Genomic DNA, 15,962 nt, shown 5'->3' on the forward strand with positions numbered 1-15,962 from the left:
CCCAAAGGGTGGAGTGCGTCTTTTGAAGACGCACACAACCACAATCCCTGAAGGAAGAGGTTGAGAAAAGGATTTAAAGTCAACAATGCATTTTGAATCAAGTTAATCATTAGGCTAAATGTTATAGGCTATACAAAATTGGCACTGTAATGTAAAGTGTTACTTTTTATACTCCTATCTGGTACGTTTCCAATAATTTGCAGCACATGTTGCGAATGCACAACGATGTAAGTTGTCTGAAGGAGGTGGGCATGTAGAAACCCGGGTGTTTTGTGGATGTCTCCGCAGTCATGCAGGTTTCGCGGATCCGCGCGGCGCGTAAAAGTGAGTGGCTCAAATGCGCGCTAACGCACCACTTCAGCCCAGATCCCTGCGTGGAAAACGAGATCGTGGTTTTGGCCATCGGTGTGGACCAGTATCTCCAGGAGGTGTTTCATCACCTCGCCTTTTACCACGGTGATGACCTCGTCTCGAATGAGGACTTTAGGAGTCTGTGTTTGATTTTGGGGATCCCCGCGAGCGCAGAGACCGAGAACGGCACCTCAGAGCACCGGGATATTTGCGATGGACTTCCTCTTGTGCTGAACTGTAAAGACTTCCACGCACGGCTTTGTGGGGTTTTCACGCTGAAAGCGCAGGAAGGACAGACCGGAGTTCGACTTCCGGTCAGCGAGGAGACCGAGCACATCGAGCGGGAGATCAGGCTCCGGTGTCCCCGCGTCCGGAGGAGAAAGTGCGTCAGCTTTGATCTGTCTGCCGACCAACAGAACCGGAGGAGGTCAGTGAGGAGATCCGGACCCTCTCAGAATCCGGATCATTTAAAGAGCTCTGCTGTGGAACCCAAGAGAAACGCAGGTAGGAGCCGCACACACACACACACACACACACACACACACACGAGCTGTCAGGACAGGTGGACTAATTTAACAGCTGTATTTTTCCATCCAAAAACTCAAGCCTTAGGGGACGTTTTTAGCCTTTAATGATGAATAATGAAGATTTATTTAAGGGAGATGTATGAGTGTGCCATAAAACAAATGCATATTGCATAAACAGCTTCTAAATGATAATAATCCAAATAAACTTCACTGATTTATTTACTGATCATATTTCATACAAGATTAAAATCTTTTAAAAACAAGTACAAAATGAATTTATAATATACTACTAATAAGTATATATTATATTTATAATTTAAGTAATAAGTTATATTTACACAATTAATGTTTAAAATAACCGATCAGTAAATAATTTCTAATTTCTCTGAATTCATTTGAAATTTTCTAGCATTGCAGTGTTGAATATTACTGTAACCCTCAAAGAACCCACTTTTTTTAAAACTAAAAAAGTAGTAAGTTAACGTTAAAGAACAATCATCATCATCTTCATAATAAAAAATATATTTTAATTATAATAAATATGACTTTATACATTTAAGAACATAATATTTGAATTATATTGTATTACATTATAATAAAAAATAAAACAAATACTTATCATATTTATTAAACAAATATAAAATTATGTATTAATAAATAATTGTATTATAATAATTATATACTATTTAACATGTATGTCTTAAATTATATTACACAATTGTTAAAATAGTTGATTAATAAATAATTTATAATATCTATGAATCATTTTGAAAGCAAAAAGCTGTGTTTTTTGTTGTTTAATCATTACTGAAGACCCTATTTTTACTGTATTGCAGTGGATATGAACCCTCAGAGGAGATGGCAGGACCAGCTGGAGCTGGAGAACGCCAGTCTGAGGGAGCTGGTGGAGGACTTGCGTTCTGCCCTCCAGAGCAGCGACGCACGGTGTTTGGCACTGGAGGTGGCCTTATGCCGAAAAGATGTGCCGTCCCAACATACTGCTGGAGGAACCCCTGAAAAACAGGACTGCAAAACAAAAACACAACAATCCAAACACATGGAATGGGACTCCAGAAGAAGCACTAAAGACCTCCTACGAGAGCTGGAACTGATCCGTGCTTCTCGCGATGGACAGCTGGAGGAAGCCATGCGGTTTAACCAGAGGTTAGAGGAAGAGCTGATGGCGTCTTATGGAGAGATTAGCAGGATGCAGGAGATGCTGGACAGCGTCCGGACGGAAAACACGCAGATTAAGAAGAGGACAGAAGAGGTCAGAAAGTCACTGGCCGCAGGGCTGGAGGGTGTGAGGACCTTACAAGACCAGGCTCGACAAGCTGACCTGCTCCGAGAACAAGTCCAGAGTCTGGAGAGCCAGCTGGAGAAGTTCAGGTAGATCTTTTATTTATCTCATGCTATAATTTCAGTCACACACATGCAGGTAAAGAAGTTTGGGATCAGGGGTGTATTCCAGAAAGCACGGTTAACTTACTGTCAGCTAAACCCTGAACCTTCGGTTGATTAAGCCCAAACCTTGCTTACTCGAGGTATGTGGTTCCAAAAACGCGTCCGGGAGTAAGTTCATTCAACTCCGAGTATGTTCCTGGTTAAGACTCAAGACTTTCTCAACAGAGTGACCAATCGACGAGTCACTATGGAAACGGATGCTAAGAAAAAGCACTCCATGCTGTTTCTTTCTTCTTCTTTTGTTCAATGGTCGTTTACATGTTTAGTGCATATTGCCCCCTAAATGATGGTTGTGCAATCATTTTTATTTTTTTCCATTTAATCTTTAATCCTTGAGAATATGAATTATATTGTTTGGCTGCGGTTATCCGCTCTTATCCTCAAACATACCCGGTTATGTCACGTAACCTGCTTTTTGGAATACCCCCCATTAGTGTTTTTTTTTTTTAAATATTAAATTAATAATTTTATTCGTCAAGGATGCATTAAAAAAAATTTTTTTTTGAAAAATAATGAAGGGCTTTTCATTCAAAACAGAATCCTAATAACAAATGTATCACAGTTTCCACTAAACTATATAGTTAATAAATTTTATACATAATGCATTTTTTTGAGCATCAGATCAGCATAACAGAATGATTTGTGAAGGATCATGCACTGAAGACTGGAGTAATGATGCTGAAATTTCAGCTTTGCGTCACAGGAATAAATGACATTTTAAAATATATTCAAATAGAAAACAGGTTAAATTATAATAATATTTCACAATGTTACAGTTTTTACTGTATTCTTGATCAAATAAATGCAGCCTCGGTGAACATAAGAGATTTCAATGTTCAAAAACATAAAAAAATCTTAACAAACCCAAACTTCTGAACAGTGTTTGTGAATTCATAGTTTGTCCAAGTATGAGAATTCTGCTATCTTACACTCATTCTCTCGTTCGTAACTGTTTTTGTCCATAACATAAAAGTCAGTGCTGTCAAAAACAACACTAAATCACTCTGTCTTTTGTGTTCCACAAGGAAAGAAATGCATATATGGAATGACATTTTCATTTTTGGGTGAACGATCGCTTTAAAGCAGCACTATGTAACTTTTGGCGCTCTAGCGGTTAATAAACAGAACTGCACACATCCCGCGGAAGAACATTCCAACCGGAGCTACTTCTCTAAGTTTATGTCTCTGGCGATTCACGCAGGTATGTGTTACTCCGCAGCGGTGACGACCCGACCAGGCTACAATAGTCCAAATATAAGTACTTATTATAAGTGTACCGTAGTGATTCGGAATAAGACAAAAACGCGGTTTGGAAGATTAATTCATGATGTACTCGCTCATTATATACATTTTGCAAATTTTGAAAACAGAAAAAGTTACACAGTGCTGCTTTTTTTTAGTTAAGATGATTTTACCTAATTTTTTTATTGGCTGTCCCCTTTTCAAACTGGAATTTCAAACAAAGTTGAATAATTTAAATTCATAAAAATTATACAAAGAACCACTTCAGTGTTCACTTCAGGCCTAGTCGACCATGTAGACCGCCTATAGGACAGGACATTTCTAAGACTCAGAGCAGACCACAAGGGCGGTCCGAGATGAGAAGCCATAATCAACAGAAAATCTCGCATAACTAAGATCTTTACCTGCATTGATGCTTTAGTGTTGATGAGTCAAGAAGCAGCGCTTGGCTAGGAAACAGTTTGGACAGGAGCAGCATTGCAGGGCTTGTCGCAGACATGACTGATTTTCCCTTGACAGATGTTAATGACCTGCTTTAATAACACAGGACGGCACAGTTTCCTGCAAATGGTTATTAGTCATTCGCTTTCAAGTGTGAGTATTACAGCAAATCACACAAAGCCTCTATTACAGCATCTAACTCTACATGTCTTTTTATATCCTGTGAGGAAGCATATAGGGTCCAGACACATGTTTAAGCAGGTGTGTTGGACAGTCAGAGATCAAAGACGTTTGTGGTCAGTGATTTTTACAGTGCTGTTTCATTTGTCTCTATCTATGAACATAATAATTAAGAAATGTCTGAAAAGGACAGAGAAATTAAAGCCACACAATACTTTACATCTGCTAGTATCTATCTGTATTTCTACAAACTAAAAAGGTTAATTATGTAAATCATATTAAATTAACAATGCATAGACTTTAACAGGGAATGTGTAATTTTAGCACCACTATTGCACAATTGCAAAAATAATTGTAGCATTAGAGCAAAGAGAATTGGCATATTTCTGAATTCAAAATGCCAGTAAGAAATAAAACAATATATGTTGTTATTTATTATCATAATTATGTTTGAATAAATAAACACTTATGGATGTAATAATACATACAGTACATATTTATTGTATTTTAATTGTAGAGTAGAGAATTGAACTAATAATACGAAATAACAACAAGTAATAATAATAAGAAGAAATAACCAATAAGACAAATATTCATAATTTTAAGTTTAAATTAATTGATAAGATGACTCAGAGCAAAAACGATGTCTAATTTTACAGTGTAAATGATAAAACTTAAACAGGATATGTGTAATTTTAGCACCACAGTTGCAAAAATAATGACTGTTTTTACACAGGTTTCCGGAACACTCGTCTTACTGCAATGCAGTGAGCATTAGAGATTACACAAGCCAAAGTGTTATTTTGAAGTATAATGAATTAATAAGCTTCTTAGAACCATTTCCAAATGTGCTATAAAACTTTAGCTCACATTTACTTTGCAATCAATCAAGTAAATTGTCGGCTTTCAGTCGACGCTTAGAAGATGAATATCTGTGTTAATATTTCATTATTTGCATCACAGAGCGGTGATGTAATGCTCATTCCTCACCTGGAAAAGCAGGTCGAAACCTGCCAGGTTCCTGACTCAGAAAATCCACACGCTCTGCTGGGACAATCATCAAACTTGTTCATGCATCAGCAGCACAATAAACGCAGCGTGCTGAACATCCTCTATCAGTTATGTGATATTAAATGTTCTGATTCCAGACATCTTGACTCATCTGCACAGAAGCTTATTTAATCGTATTTACTGTACGGTATGACTTATTCTTAGGGCCCAGTGCACCTGCCCAGAGCTGAATATGAACAAAACTGAAATGCTAGCTGAACCAGGTGGGTCTGGATTTCCCTCCCCCACCAGTCATGATGATGCCAGAAGAGGTAAGAGGATCAAAAACCATCATAAACAAGCCAAGTTCTCATTCAGAACGTAAGAAATTACATTTTTTGCAAAGCTGGGTGGAATTTGATTTTACATTTTGCATGCACTATCAGTATAGCTGTGGATGTGGTCTAAATGGAATTCTGCATACTGCATACTGTGGACTAGCTACTTTTATTTTAATGCATCATGCAAAAAAATTCAAACAGTATTAAGCTTCACTTTTTTTCATGTGATCTCATCACGTTGCATGTTTAATTCTGCAAGTGCTGTGTAGCATTACCTCAGAAATAAATGCAAAAATAACTGTAGACAGTTAAAGTTTTTGAATTAATAATAGTAAAATAAAACAATAACAAAAATATCCATAAATAATGTAATCTAATTTTTTAAGTTTTTTTTTTAAATAATGTCATCTAATTAAAGAATATACATGATTTTACATTTCCAGAAACAAACAATATTGTCAATGTATTATATTTCTTTATATTTTAAATAAATAAAAAATAAGGATTACTAAATTGTATATTTATTTTTTGACATTTGAAAACAAAAAAAGGTAAATTTATTCATTTCTCTTTTTTATTTTATTATTTCGTTAATTTGACATTTTTTAATCATTAATTTAATTTAATTACATTTAAAGGGCTAGTTCTCCCAAAAATGAAAATTCTGTCATTAATTACTCACCCTCATGTTGTTCCAAACCCGTAAGACCTTCGTTCATCTTCAGAACACAAATTAAGATATTTTTGATCAAATCGAAGAGCTCTCTGACCCTCCATAGACAGCAATGCAACTGCAATGTTCCCAGACCCAGAAACGTAGTGAGGACATCGGTAAAAAACAGTCCACGTGACGTCAATTAATAATAGTAAAATAAAACAATAACAAAAATATCCATAAATAATGTAATCTAATTTTTTAAGTTTTTTTTTTAAATAATGTCATCTAATTAAAGAATATAAATGATTTTACATTTCCAGAAACAAACAATATTTTCAATGTATTATATTTCTTTATATTTTAAATAAATAAATAAATAAAAAATAAGGATTACTAAATTGTTTATTTATTTTTTGACATTTGAAAACAAAAAAAGGTAAATTTATTCATTTCTAAAAATAATTTTACAATATACATTACGGTATATACTATTTCATAATATAAATGTATTATAATATAAATAATAAATATACATTTCAGTGCTAGTGTCACTAGCACTACCATAAAAAAAAAACATAAATAATAACACCTTTTACACAGGGGTCTCTCTAAATGTTCCTTTTATATTTTTCCTCCAGTTTTGTGTCAAAATGTCTTTTTTGATAGCCTAGTAAAATAGTAAGTCAAAAAAGAGATTCATTACACTACAAGTGCATCAATTCAAGGGCATTTCATTGTATGACACAGCTTTCCTAGCAGTTATACTTCACATTTTGACAAATCAAAGTATTCCACATTTTTTGTGCACAGTACATACTGCAAAATAGTATGCACGCAGGGCATTAAAGACAGTAGTGGTCACGTGACATATCTGTGCAGAAGAAGACCTGCAGAGGTCAGTAGAGGGTCAGGCAGCATCCGATGAGGAAGAGGAGGAGAGGAGCGTAGATGAAGGACAGTGCTGCCACCTGGAGGTGAAACGGCTGATCAACAGATTACACAGCTGTGCCAAAGGGTGAATATACCTTTGATATAAAAAATAAAAAAAATCAGCATTTTGGCCATGTATTCATTTGACATGTTCACACACTTGTATTCCTCCACAGGTGTCAGAAAGCTGCTATCTGTAACTGGCTTATCTCTCAGAGCTCCGCTCATAGCAAAGACACTAAAGCATGCATGTGGATTCCTCAAGCGGATGAGAGGGGAAATCAAGCGGGAAAGGTGAGAGTTAAAGAACAATCTATGATCTATGATAATGGAATATCATACACCACATCATCTCTAACGAACGCCTGTCTTCTCTGTCACATGAAGCAGAAAGAGGTGGAGAGTTTGAGAGTTTATCATTCACTGCTGGAGGAGAGACTGACTGATGCGCTCACGTTACTGCTGCAGATACCACATAAAGTGAGAAGAACTAGATTCAGAAATAGATTTCTGAGTAAGAAGTTTGTTCTAAGTTGCTTACTGAAGTCAGTGGTATATGGTATGATATATATTTTTTTATATTTATTCATAAATATTTAGCATTTTATATGTTATCAGATTTAAACATTTATGTGTTTAACTACTTAAAATCAACTTTAATAAAATTGTATATTAAGTTTATGTTTATATTAAATTTTAAATTAATATAAAGATGTTTTTAACATTTATTTTAGCATTTTATACTATAAAACTACTTATGGTTTTGTGCCTAAAGAAATCCTTTATTATTTAATGCAGGGATTCATCAACTTTTTTGTCAGCTGAACCCCTTTGACCAAAAATATTTTCTTAAAGTATCCCCTGAGCTTTTCAGTAAATATTTCAATAATTTAACACATATTAATAATCATTTTAATATTTCAGTAATGTAGTTCTCTGATGTCAGTTAATGGTCACATAACATGTAGGGAAACAAATCTTTTTTATTTTATTATTTCGTTAATTTGACATTTTTTAATCATTAATTTAATTTAATTACATTTAAAGGGCTAGTTCTCCCAAAAATGAAAATTCTGTCATTAATTACTCACCCTCATGTTGTTCCAAACCCGTAAGACCTTCGTTCATCTTCAGAACACAAATTAAGATATTTTTGATCAAATCGAAGAGCTCTCTGACCCTCCATAGACAGCAATGCAACTGCAATGTTCCCAGACCCAGAAACATTAATGAGGAAAAAAAATTAACTTAAATGATTTTAGCAAATGGCTGCAATATAACAAAGAGTGAAAAATTTAAGGGGGTCTGAATACTTTCCGTACCCACTGTATGTCCATGACAGGGTGGACATATCTTATGGTTTATGCTTCTATAGTACTTGAGAGTCTACTATTTATGACATGACATAAAGCAAATAAGAAATTAAAAGGGTTGAAAAGCACTCTATGGTGATATTGACCTTCATAGCACATGAGACATCTTTTTTATGTGATTGTTTACATCTGAAAGACATATTTTTTATAGTGTTTGCTCATCTGCAATACGTCTATAGGATGTTTCCTGTCAGACGCCAAGCAGACACTTAAATAAAAAAATTTATTTAAGGTGTTTATGATTTAGAAAGTATGTAAAACTGACATCTTGCATACTATACAATATATATTGCCTGCAATTTCTTTGACAAACATGTGAAACAATATGCAACATTACGAACAGTAGTATGCGCAATGCTAATAATAGCACATGCCCTCACTAAGTTCACTTATCATTTTATGGTTAATTTGCACTTTTATTGTACAAAGCCTTGACTTTTCACAGTCAAATCAAATAATGAGTACAGAAAGAGAGTTAAAAATTACCTGGTTAATATGACTTCCTGTTCTGTCATCACATTGGAAATGAAAGATCAAGTCATGTGCACACTGCCACCTAGTGATTCAGCTCTGTAATGCACTTGTCTGCTTGTTTGCAATCTGAAAACCTCTAACCTGTGTGTTCTGACCCCTGTCAGAGAGTCTCTCGCAGGATCTTGGGGAAAATACTGATCAACACACTAGATCTGTGTACTAGAAAAAGCCACGGTAAGCTCTGCCTTTCTGTTTCATTTACATTGTTTTCTTTCATGCAAAACCGCTGGATAAACCCCCGCCTTTCCTTCAGACTGCACTCCGGTGGTTCTGGTGGTGGACACACTGTGCCGGCAGCTCCTCTCCAGTGACCTCCTGGATGGAGGAGAGGAGGTCAGCGTTGGGTCACGACCTTCTGGGACCTCAGGTCACTGAAACACATCCAACCCCCTTCTGATGTCCTGCTGAGATTTTACAGATGTCCTACTTTACATGAGGGTACAAATTGGCGTTATGTTATTTTTTACTTTTTAAGACATTAATTATTACCAGAGTTATTGTAATAAGAATGATCAAACAAATATTTTTCATTAATTTATAAGAAATAAAGGAGTACCAATAGAACAAACATTATTTGGTGCCTAACCAGCTCCTTAAAGGCAGGGTATGTGATTTTTCAAAAACACTTTAGAAAACTGATTCGGGCCGAATCGCAAAACAAACTTGTAGCCAATCAGCAATAAGGGGCGTGTCTACTCGTGATGTGGAGGAGAGCGCGTTCAGTGCATGGGACGGACATTAGCCGAGCCGAGCGACAGAAAGATAGATTAAAAAACTTATTTAAAATTCGTTTATTTAACATCTATTGCTAGAAAATATTAAACACATCACAAATCAGGGGGTTTAAAGCAACTGTATGTACAATTTTTATCTTAAAATATAAATTCCAAAATCAGTATAATGGTACATTGACTTAAAGCAGCACTATGTAACTTTTGGCGCTCTAGCGGTTAATAAACAGAACTGCACACATCCCGCGGAAGAACATTCCAACCGGAGCTACTTCTGTAAGTTTATGTCTATGGCGATTCACGCAGGTATGTGTTAATCCGCAGCGGTGACGACCCGACCAGGCTACAATAGTCCAAATATAAGTACTTATTATAAGTGTACCGGAGTGATTCGGAATAAGACAAAAACGCGGTTTGGAAGATGAATTCATGATGTACTCATTATATACATTTTGCAAATTTTGAACACAGAAAAAGTTACATAGTGCTGCACATCGGTTCTGGATAGTTATAGGCGCTTTTGAAACTCTGGCGAACCATTGAACCAGTATCTATAGTTTTTACCTTATCTTGGATCAGTTTTATAAATTTGTAGATATATTTAATCAGACTTTTGTGTAATTAAAAGGACGAGTAGCAGTTAACAGTCTCTTATTGGCCTGTTAAGCCAAGCCATCCATAAAACAAACAAAACAATTGATAAAATTGAATGATAAAAGAACACATGAAAATGAATTGATAAAAGAACACATATTGTACACACACTTCATATTTAATAGTATTAAATTATTCGTTAATTGCATTTAATAGATTCAAAAAAACATTTTTTGGGGGTTGTAAAAGCTGTTTTTAAGCACGTTTGGTTTGAGGTTTTGTTGCATTTACACGTTCTGGCCAGCAGGCGTCACCAGCGCGTGGTATTTCAGAAGCTTCGAAACAGTGAATCGTTTTGCAAAGCAATTAGTTCAGTTGATTCAAAGCTTTGTAAAAAGATTTGTTTCTCCCATCGCAACAAGTTAGTATGTAGTACAGTAAGCAAGTTTGGTGAGCGGCTACAAAATTCTGTGAAATGGGTGGTCTGCTTTATGGCTGCAACAAATGCATGTGTACAGCCGAAGACTTTTAATAGACTTTTTAATAGACTTTTATATAACTTTTTAATAGACTTATATATATATATATATATATATATATATGACTTTCCTTGAAAGTACTTTGGTACAGCTGTCCAGCGTTTTCACGACAGTGAATTCCACTCACCTAACTGCTGGTGCTTCAAGTTCCAAAAATACATATAGTTGCTTTAAACGGTATTCACATGTTCCAAAATTGTGGTAAAGGTTGCAGAAATGTCAAAATTCATATAAAATAAATGTTAAAAATGAAACTGTTCATATATTATAATTAGGGTTACCTCTTCAAGTGGATAAACATCACTTTCTCACCTTCTTTTAAAAAACAAAGAACTGAATTTAAAAGGGGCAATCCCTATTTTGTACCCTATTTGTGAAAAGTGTCTTAAACTGTTCTTCTGTATAGAACATGAGACCATGTTTTCTCATATCTGAATCCTATTTTTGTGACTTGTCCAATCACATATGTGACCCTGGAGCACAAAACCAGTAATAAGTCGCTGGGGTATATTTGTAGCAATAGCCAAAAATACATTGTATGGGTCAAAATTAACAATTTTTCTTTTATGCCAAAAATCATTAGAATATTAAGTAAAGATCATGTTCCATGAAAATATTTTGTAAATTTCCTACCGTAAATATATCAAAACTTAATTTTTGATTAGTAATATGCATTGCTAAGAACTTCATTCGGACAACTTTAAAGGCGATTTTCTTAATATTTGGATTGTTTTGCACCCTCAGATTCCAGATTTTCAAATAGTTGTATCTCGACCAAATGTTGTCATATCCTAACAAATACATCATACATCAATGGAAAGCTTGTTTATTCAGCTTTCAGATGATGTATAAATCATCTGAACACTTAAGACTGGTTTTGTGGTCCAGGGTCACATATTAGTTTCCTGAAATCGTTCCACTTGTTTCGTGCAAGACATGAATAAGTGCACATTATAGGACACTTTAGAGTTCAGTCTCAGTGTGTGTATATACAGTACAGTCATTTCCCTGCAAAGCACTTAATCTGAAACATTATGCTCTCATATGACCCAGTTACAAAATGATTTTTAACATTTATATTCGTGCTATAATATAATATCTGTATATTTGATAAGATAAAAAAAATTAACTTTTTTTTTTTTTTAGAAAGCATTTCTATTTTTGTGCATGTTCATGTGGAGGTGGATGTGTGACTTATATCTGATATCTGAATGTCACAGTAACTCATCTATGATGTCAGTCCATGTGACACAGTGTCACATTTCCATTCTGCGCTGCTACAATGTGTCGTTCACTGAGAGGAGGACAAGATGAGACACTCAGAAAGGAGTTCAGGGACGTCTGATCACAAACTCAAGATTTTTTACTTAGAATGTAAAAACAAACAAACAAAAATACTTAATTTGATATTTTATTATTATTATTATTATATATATTTTTTTATCTCTGTAAAGCCTGACATATGAAATAACAGTCAGAAAAAAATCTAAATCTTTAAAATATAAATATATTTTTAAAAAAGTTTGCATATATATATATATATATATATATATATATATATATATATATATATATATATATATATATATATATATATATATATATATATATATATATATATATATATATATATATATATATATATATATATATATATATGTATATCAGTGGCGTGCGGTGGTGTTTTAAAATGAGGAGGCAGTTATATATACTGTATATATATATATATATATATATATAGCAACTTTAGGCGCAAAATGAGCAAAAATATGCAATTTAGTGCAGTTGCTGATATTTATATGGGCAAAAAGTAAGATGTTCTTCTTGAAATATTACTAAAATGTAAAATTTCTTATGTTTACTTTATAAAAGTCATTAACGATTTCACAGCAAAAATGAAATATGCTTAAATATGCTGAAAAAAATGTAAATGTTTTTGAATTACATTATTTATAGGCCCTGGAAATATGTGTATTAACTATGATACAGAAGGCTTTAGAAGACGGGACTTCTTACTATTTTATAGGTCACATTATGTAATACAAAAAATTAGGTATTTTCTAAATGCTGTTCTTTTGTTTAGTGTTGTGAAGGTCCACCCCAAACATCTGTCAGATGACAAAGACCCTCAGTGTGAGTTAGTCTCTGGGTGTCTCATGCGTCAGGCACATTGTGTTCTGATGTGCGGATGAAACTCTTAACAACATTCAATAAGGAAGAGAATTTAGAAAGGTACTTAGACATCTTGAAACGTCCTTCTCCATCCACACAAGCTTTGGCCTCATTGTTCAGCGCAGGTGTTTGTCCCTTATCCGTGTCAATCCCTATTATTCCTATACCAATCTGGCTGAGCGGCTCTCACGCTGAGTTATGTGTCTAGATCAGTGGTTCTCAAACCTCTCCATGAAGTACCCCCAGCACTGCACATTTTGTATGTCTCTCTATATCTGACACACCCACTTCAGGTCTTGCAGTCTCCACTAATGAGCTGATGAGTTGAATCAGGTGTGATAGATGAGGGAGACATACAAAATGTGCAGGGCTGGGGGTACTTCATGGAGAGGTTTGAGAACCACTGGTCTAGATGAACTCTTCCTCTGCATTATGAATGATAAGAGTGGAACACTGTCTCCAGAATAAAGTCTGATAGTACAGCAACATCGGAGTAACAGGAGTATCTTCCAAATGCAAGGTCATCGGCAATGACGTCAAACTTTCACTTATCAGACATTTATTATCCTGAGAATTCTGAAAAAAAGTACCACATTTTCAACACTGATAATAATATTACTTGAGCAGCAAATCAGCATATTAGAATGATTTGTGACCCAAAAAACTGTTAGAATTTTGTTTTCCTTGTTTAATTTTTTAATTATTCAACAGACACATGTGAGTGGTCATATAATTATTAATTTGCAGCGTTTTTGCAGCTCAGTTTCAATAAATGCTGTAGTAAGCAGACATTTTTTGCTATAAAAGCCACAGTATTGATACAATTTACATTTTTATTTCAATCAATTCGATCAATGTCAATGTGATTTTTCATTATTTTATTATTGAAGCATGTGTGTCAAATGGAATGAAAACAGAAAAGCACAGGGCAGTCGTACGAAATAATATAATATTTATTTCCAGCAATTTACAAGAACCTCTGTTAGGTCCCCTTTACAGTGTCAGATTAAAGCGGCTGGGGCAGAAACTGATGGGGAAGAAATCAAAGAACTCAGATAACCAGTTACTATTACTAGCTGTACACTCTTGGATAATCTGGTAAGTTTGCTTTAGTCTTGCTTGAGAGGCTGGGATCTGACCCTCAAGGCCAATTTAACTCAAGGAAGGTTACGTTTTCTTGTAGGAAGTTCTAAGAAGATTACATATTAGAATCTCTAGAATTCCCAGATCAGAGGGAATATGTGACAAATTACACAACCCACAAGTAAATATTAATTTGCTCTAAAACTCATGGGGATCTCAGTGGCTTTGCTTTGGATAACTTTACCACCGATACATCTGCCCTGGAAGAACACAACAGATGGGATGATTTGTGTACACAAATCAACAGAATACAATATGAAAACCAACAAAAAATCTCATAGAAAAAAAGACGAATCAGAAGACCTATAATACCTATGTGTCGAGCCTTGCTTGTGATTTGTTAAGGCATATTATGCTCAATTCACCGAACCAGATCGAGTGTGAGGTTTTGCTGGATATTAGGCACCAAACTTGGATATATTTGTTAAGAAGAAGAAAAAATGACTGGTACAGTAAACATCTCTACTGGTCCAATGCAAAGAAAAATGCAACAAAATGAAAAATAAACATTTATCGAATAAATATATTATTTACAAATAGCTTTGTCACATCTATAGAAATAAATAAACAAAGCCTCCCATCCCCTGAAGAAATATTCACAACTATAGAGAGCTGTCATGGTACAATGGCAGCACCGGATCAGTTACACAGTAATATTTGTGATGTTTGAATGCATAATTGTGGTATAAACATGTCTGCACATTGGAGCTGCATGCTCTCCTTGCACAAGCGCGACCTCTTGTGGCAAACTGTGACATTACAGTACATCTTGTACACAGTGATCTAATGTGACGTGCTTAAACGTGCTTACCGCAATAACACTAGAACTCGCCTTAACATACTTCCACAATTAAAGAAAACAGACATTTAAGGACAGAAAATAAAGTGTACAGTAAAAACAAAGTGGGTGTGTTTAATATATCGTGAATTATATGAAATGTGCGCAAATTAAGCGATGTTTCTACGCAGCCCTTTAGCAATGGCAGGCTAACATTAACACACCGTCCATAACTGGAGGTCAGTTGCTTTATAAGGCCATGCTAGTCGTTAAAATATACATTAGTTTACTGTCAACTACTGATTAGAGATTTTTATGGCCGAGAACTGAGGTACAGATTAGCTGCTAGCAATCCTGTTAGCCTTTCAAGTGTTTCTGAGTGGCATTAATCTCATAAAAACATTCAAAACGAAACCTCTCTCCTCTTCGGTATGAAAGAAACTCTTTCAAGGAATTTAATCAAGCATGGCTTCAAATCATATTCGGAGAGCCGGTTCAACAGCACTTTTTTTTAGCTAGCATGCAGTGGTACAGAGGTGTAGACATCTAAATAGCCCTTTTTATAAGCATTTATTTTTTTGCATAATTCTACAGAAATACTTAGGTCGTATTATAAAAAGGCTTTTGAGAATTTTTTTGAGAAGTAGCACACTGAAGCGTGACATTTTGAAGTAGAAAGACTGAAATAGTATTTTCTTGTAAAACGTACTCCAGTAATCTTTGCTTTATTTCACAGCTTCGAAAAATCATTTTACAGTGTAGATTTAGACTTCCTTTTATTATGCAAAAATATAGCCTATCCATAAGGTAACTGAGCAATGAAACGGGCCTTTTCTCTTTTTAATTGACTGTGATAAGCGTTTTTGCCTAGAGTTTGCAGGCTCTGCATTTTTTTAATCATGTTACTGGGTAATTTAATTTCTTTAAAGGCAGATAAAGTGCTTTGCAATGTATACTTCCTTTCAACTCACATG

At 34.8% G+C, this 15,962-nt stretch overlaps 1 protein-coding gene across 4 annotated transcripts in view; it reads left to right on the forward strand.

Annotated features, from left to right (window-relative positions):
• Positions 1-15,962, forward strand: part of LOC107743264 (EF-hand and coiled-coil domain-containing protein 1-like) — a 17,158-nt gene continuing 1,196 nt past the window's right edge. Inside the window, exons 1-9 of one of the 4 annotated variants that reach the window (XM_016556422.1) lie at positions 1-181; positions 289-855; positions 1,715-2,267; positions 5,421-5,527; positions 7,074-7,209; positions 7,301-7,604; positions 9,136-9,205; positions 9,285-9,469; positions 12,979-13,028. In XM_016556422.1, the coding sequence (XP_016411908.1) occupies positions 291-855; positions 1,715-2,267; positions 5,421-5,527; positions 7,074-7,209; positions 7,301-7,604; positions 9,136-9,205; positions 9,285-9,406 (1,857 nt within the window). In that variant the 5' untranslated portion in view covers positions 1-181; positions 289-290 and the 3' untranslated portion in view covers positions 9,407-9,469; positions 12,979-13,028. The remainder of the gene's footprint in view (positions 182-288; positions 856-1,714; positions 2,268-5,420; positions 5,528-7,073; positions 7,210-7,300; positions 7,605-9,135; positions 9,206-9,284; positions 9,470-12,978; positions 13,029-15,962) is intronic. The other 3 variants (XM_016556423.1, XM_016556424.1, XM_016556421.1) reach the window with 3 other exon arrangements.

Source organism: Sinocyclocheilus rhinocerous, unplaced genomic scaffold, assembly GCF_001515625.1.
Source record: "Sinocyclocheilus rhinocerous isolate Xijiao unplaced genomic scaffold, SAMN03320098_v1.1 scaffold227, whole genome shotgun sequence".
In the NCBI taxonomy this organism is placed as follows: domain Eukaryota; kingdom Metazoa; phylum Chordata; class Actinopteri; order Cypriniformes; family Cyprinidae; genus Sinocyclocheilus; species Sinocyclocheilus rhinocerous.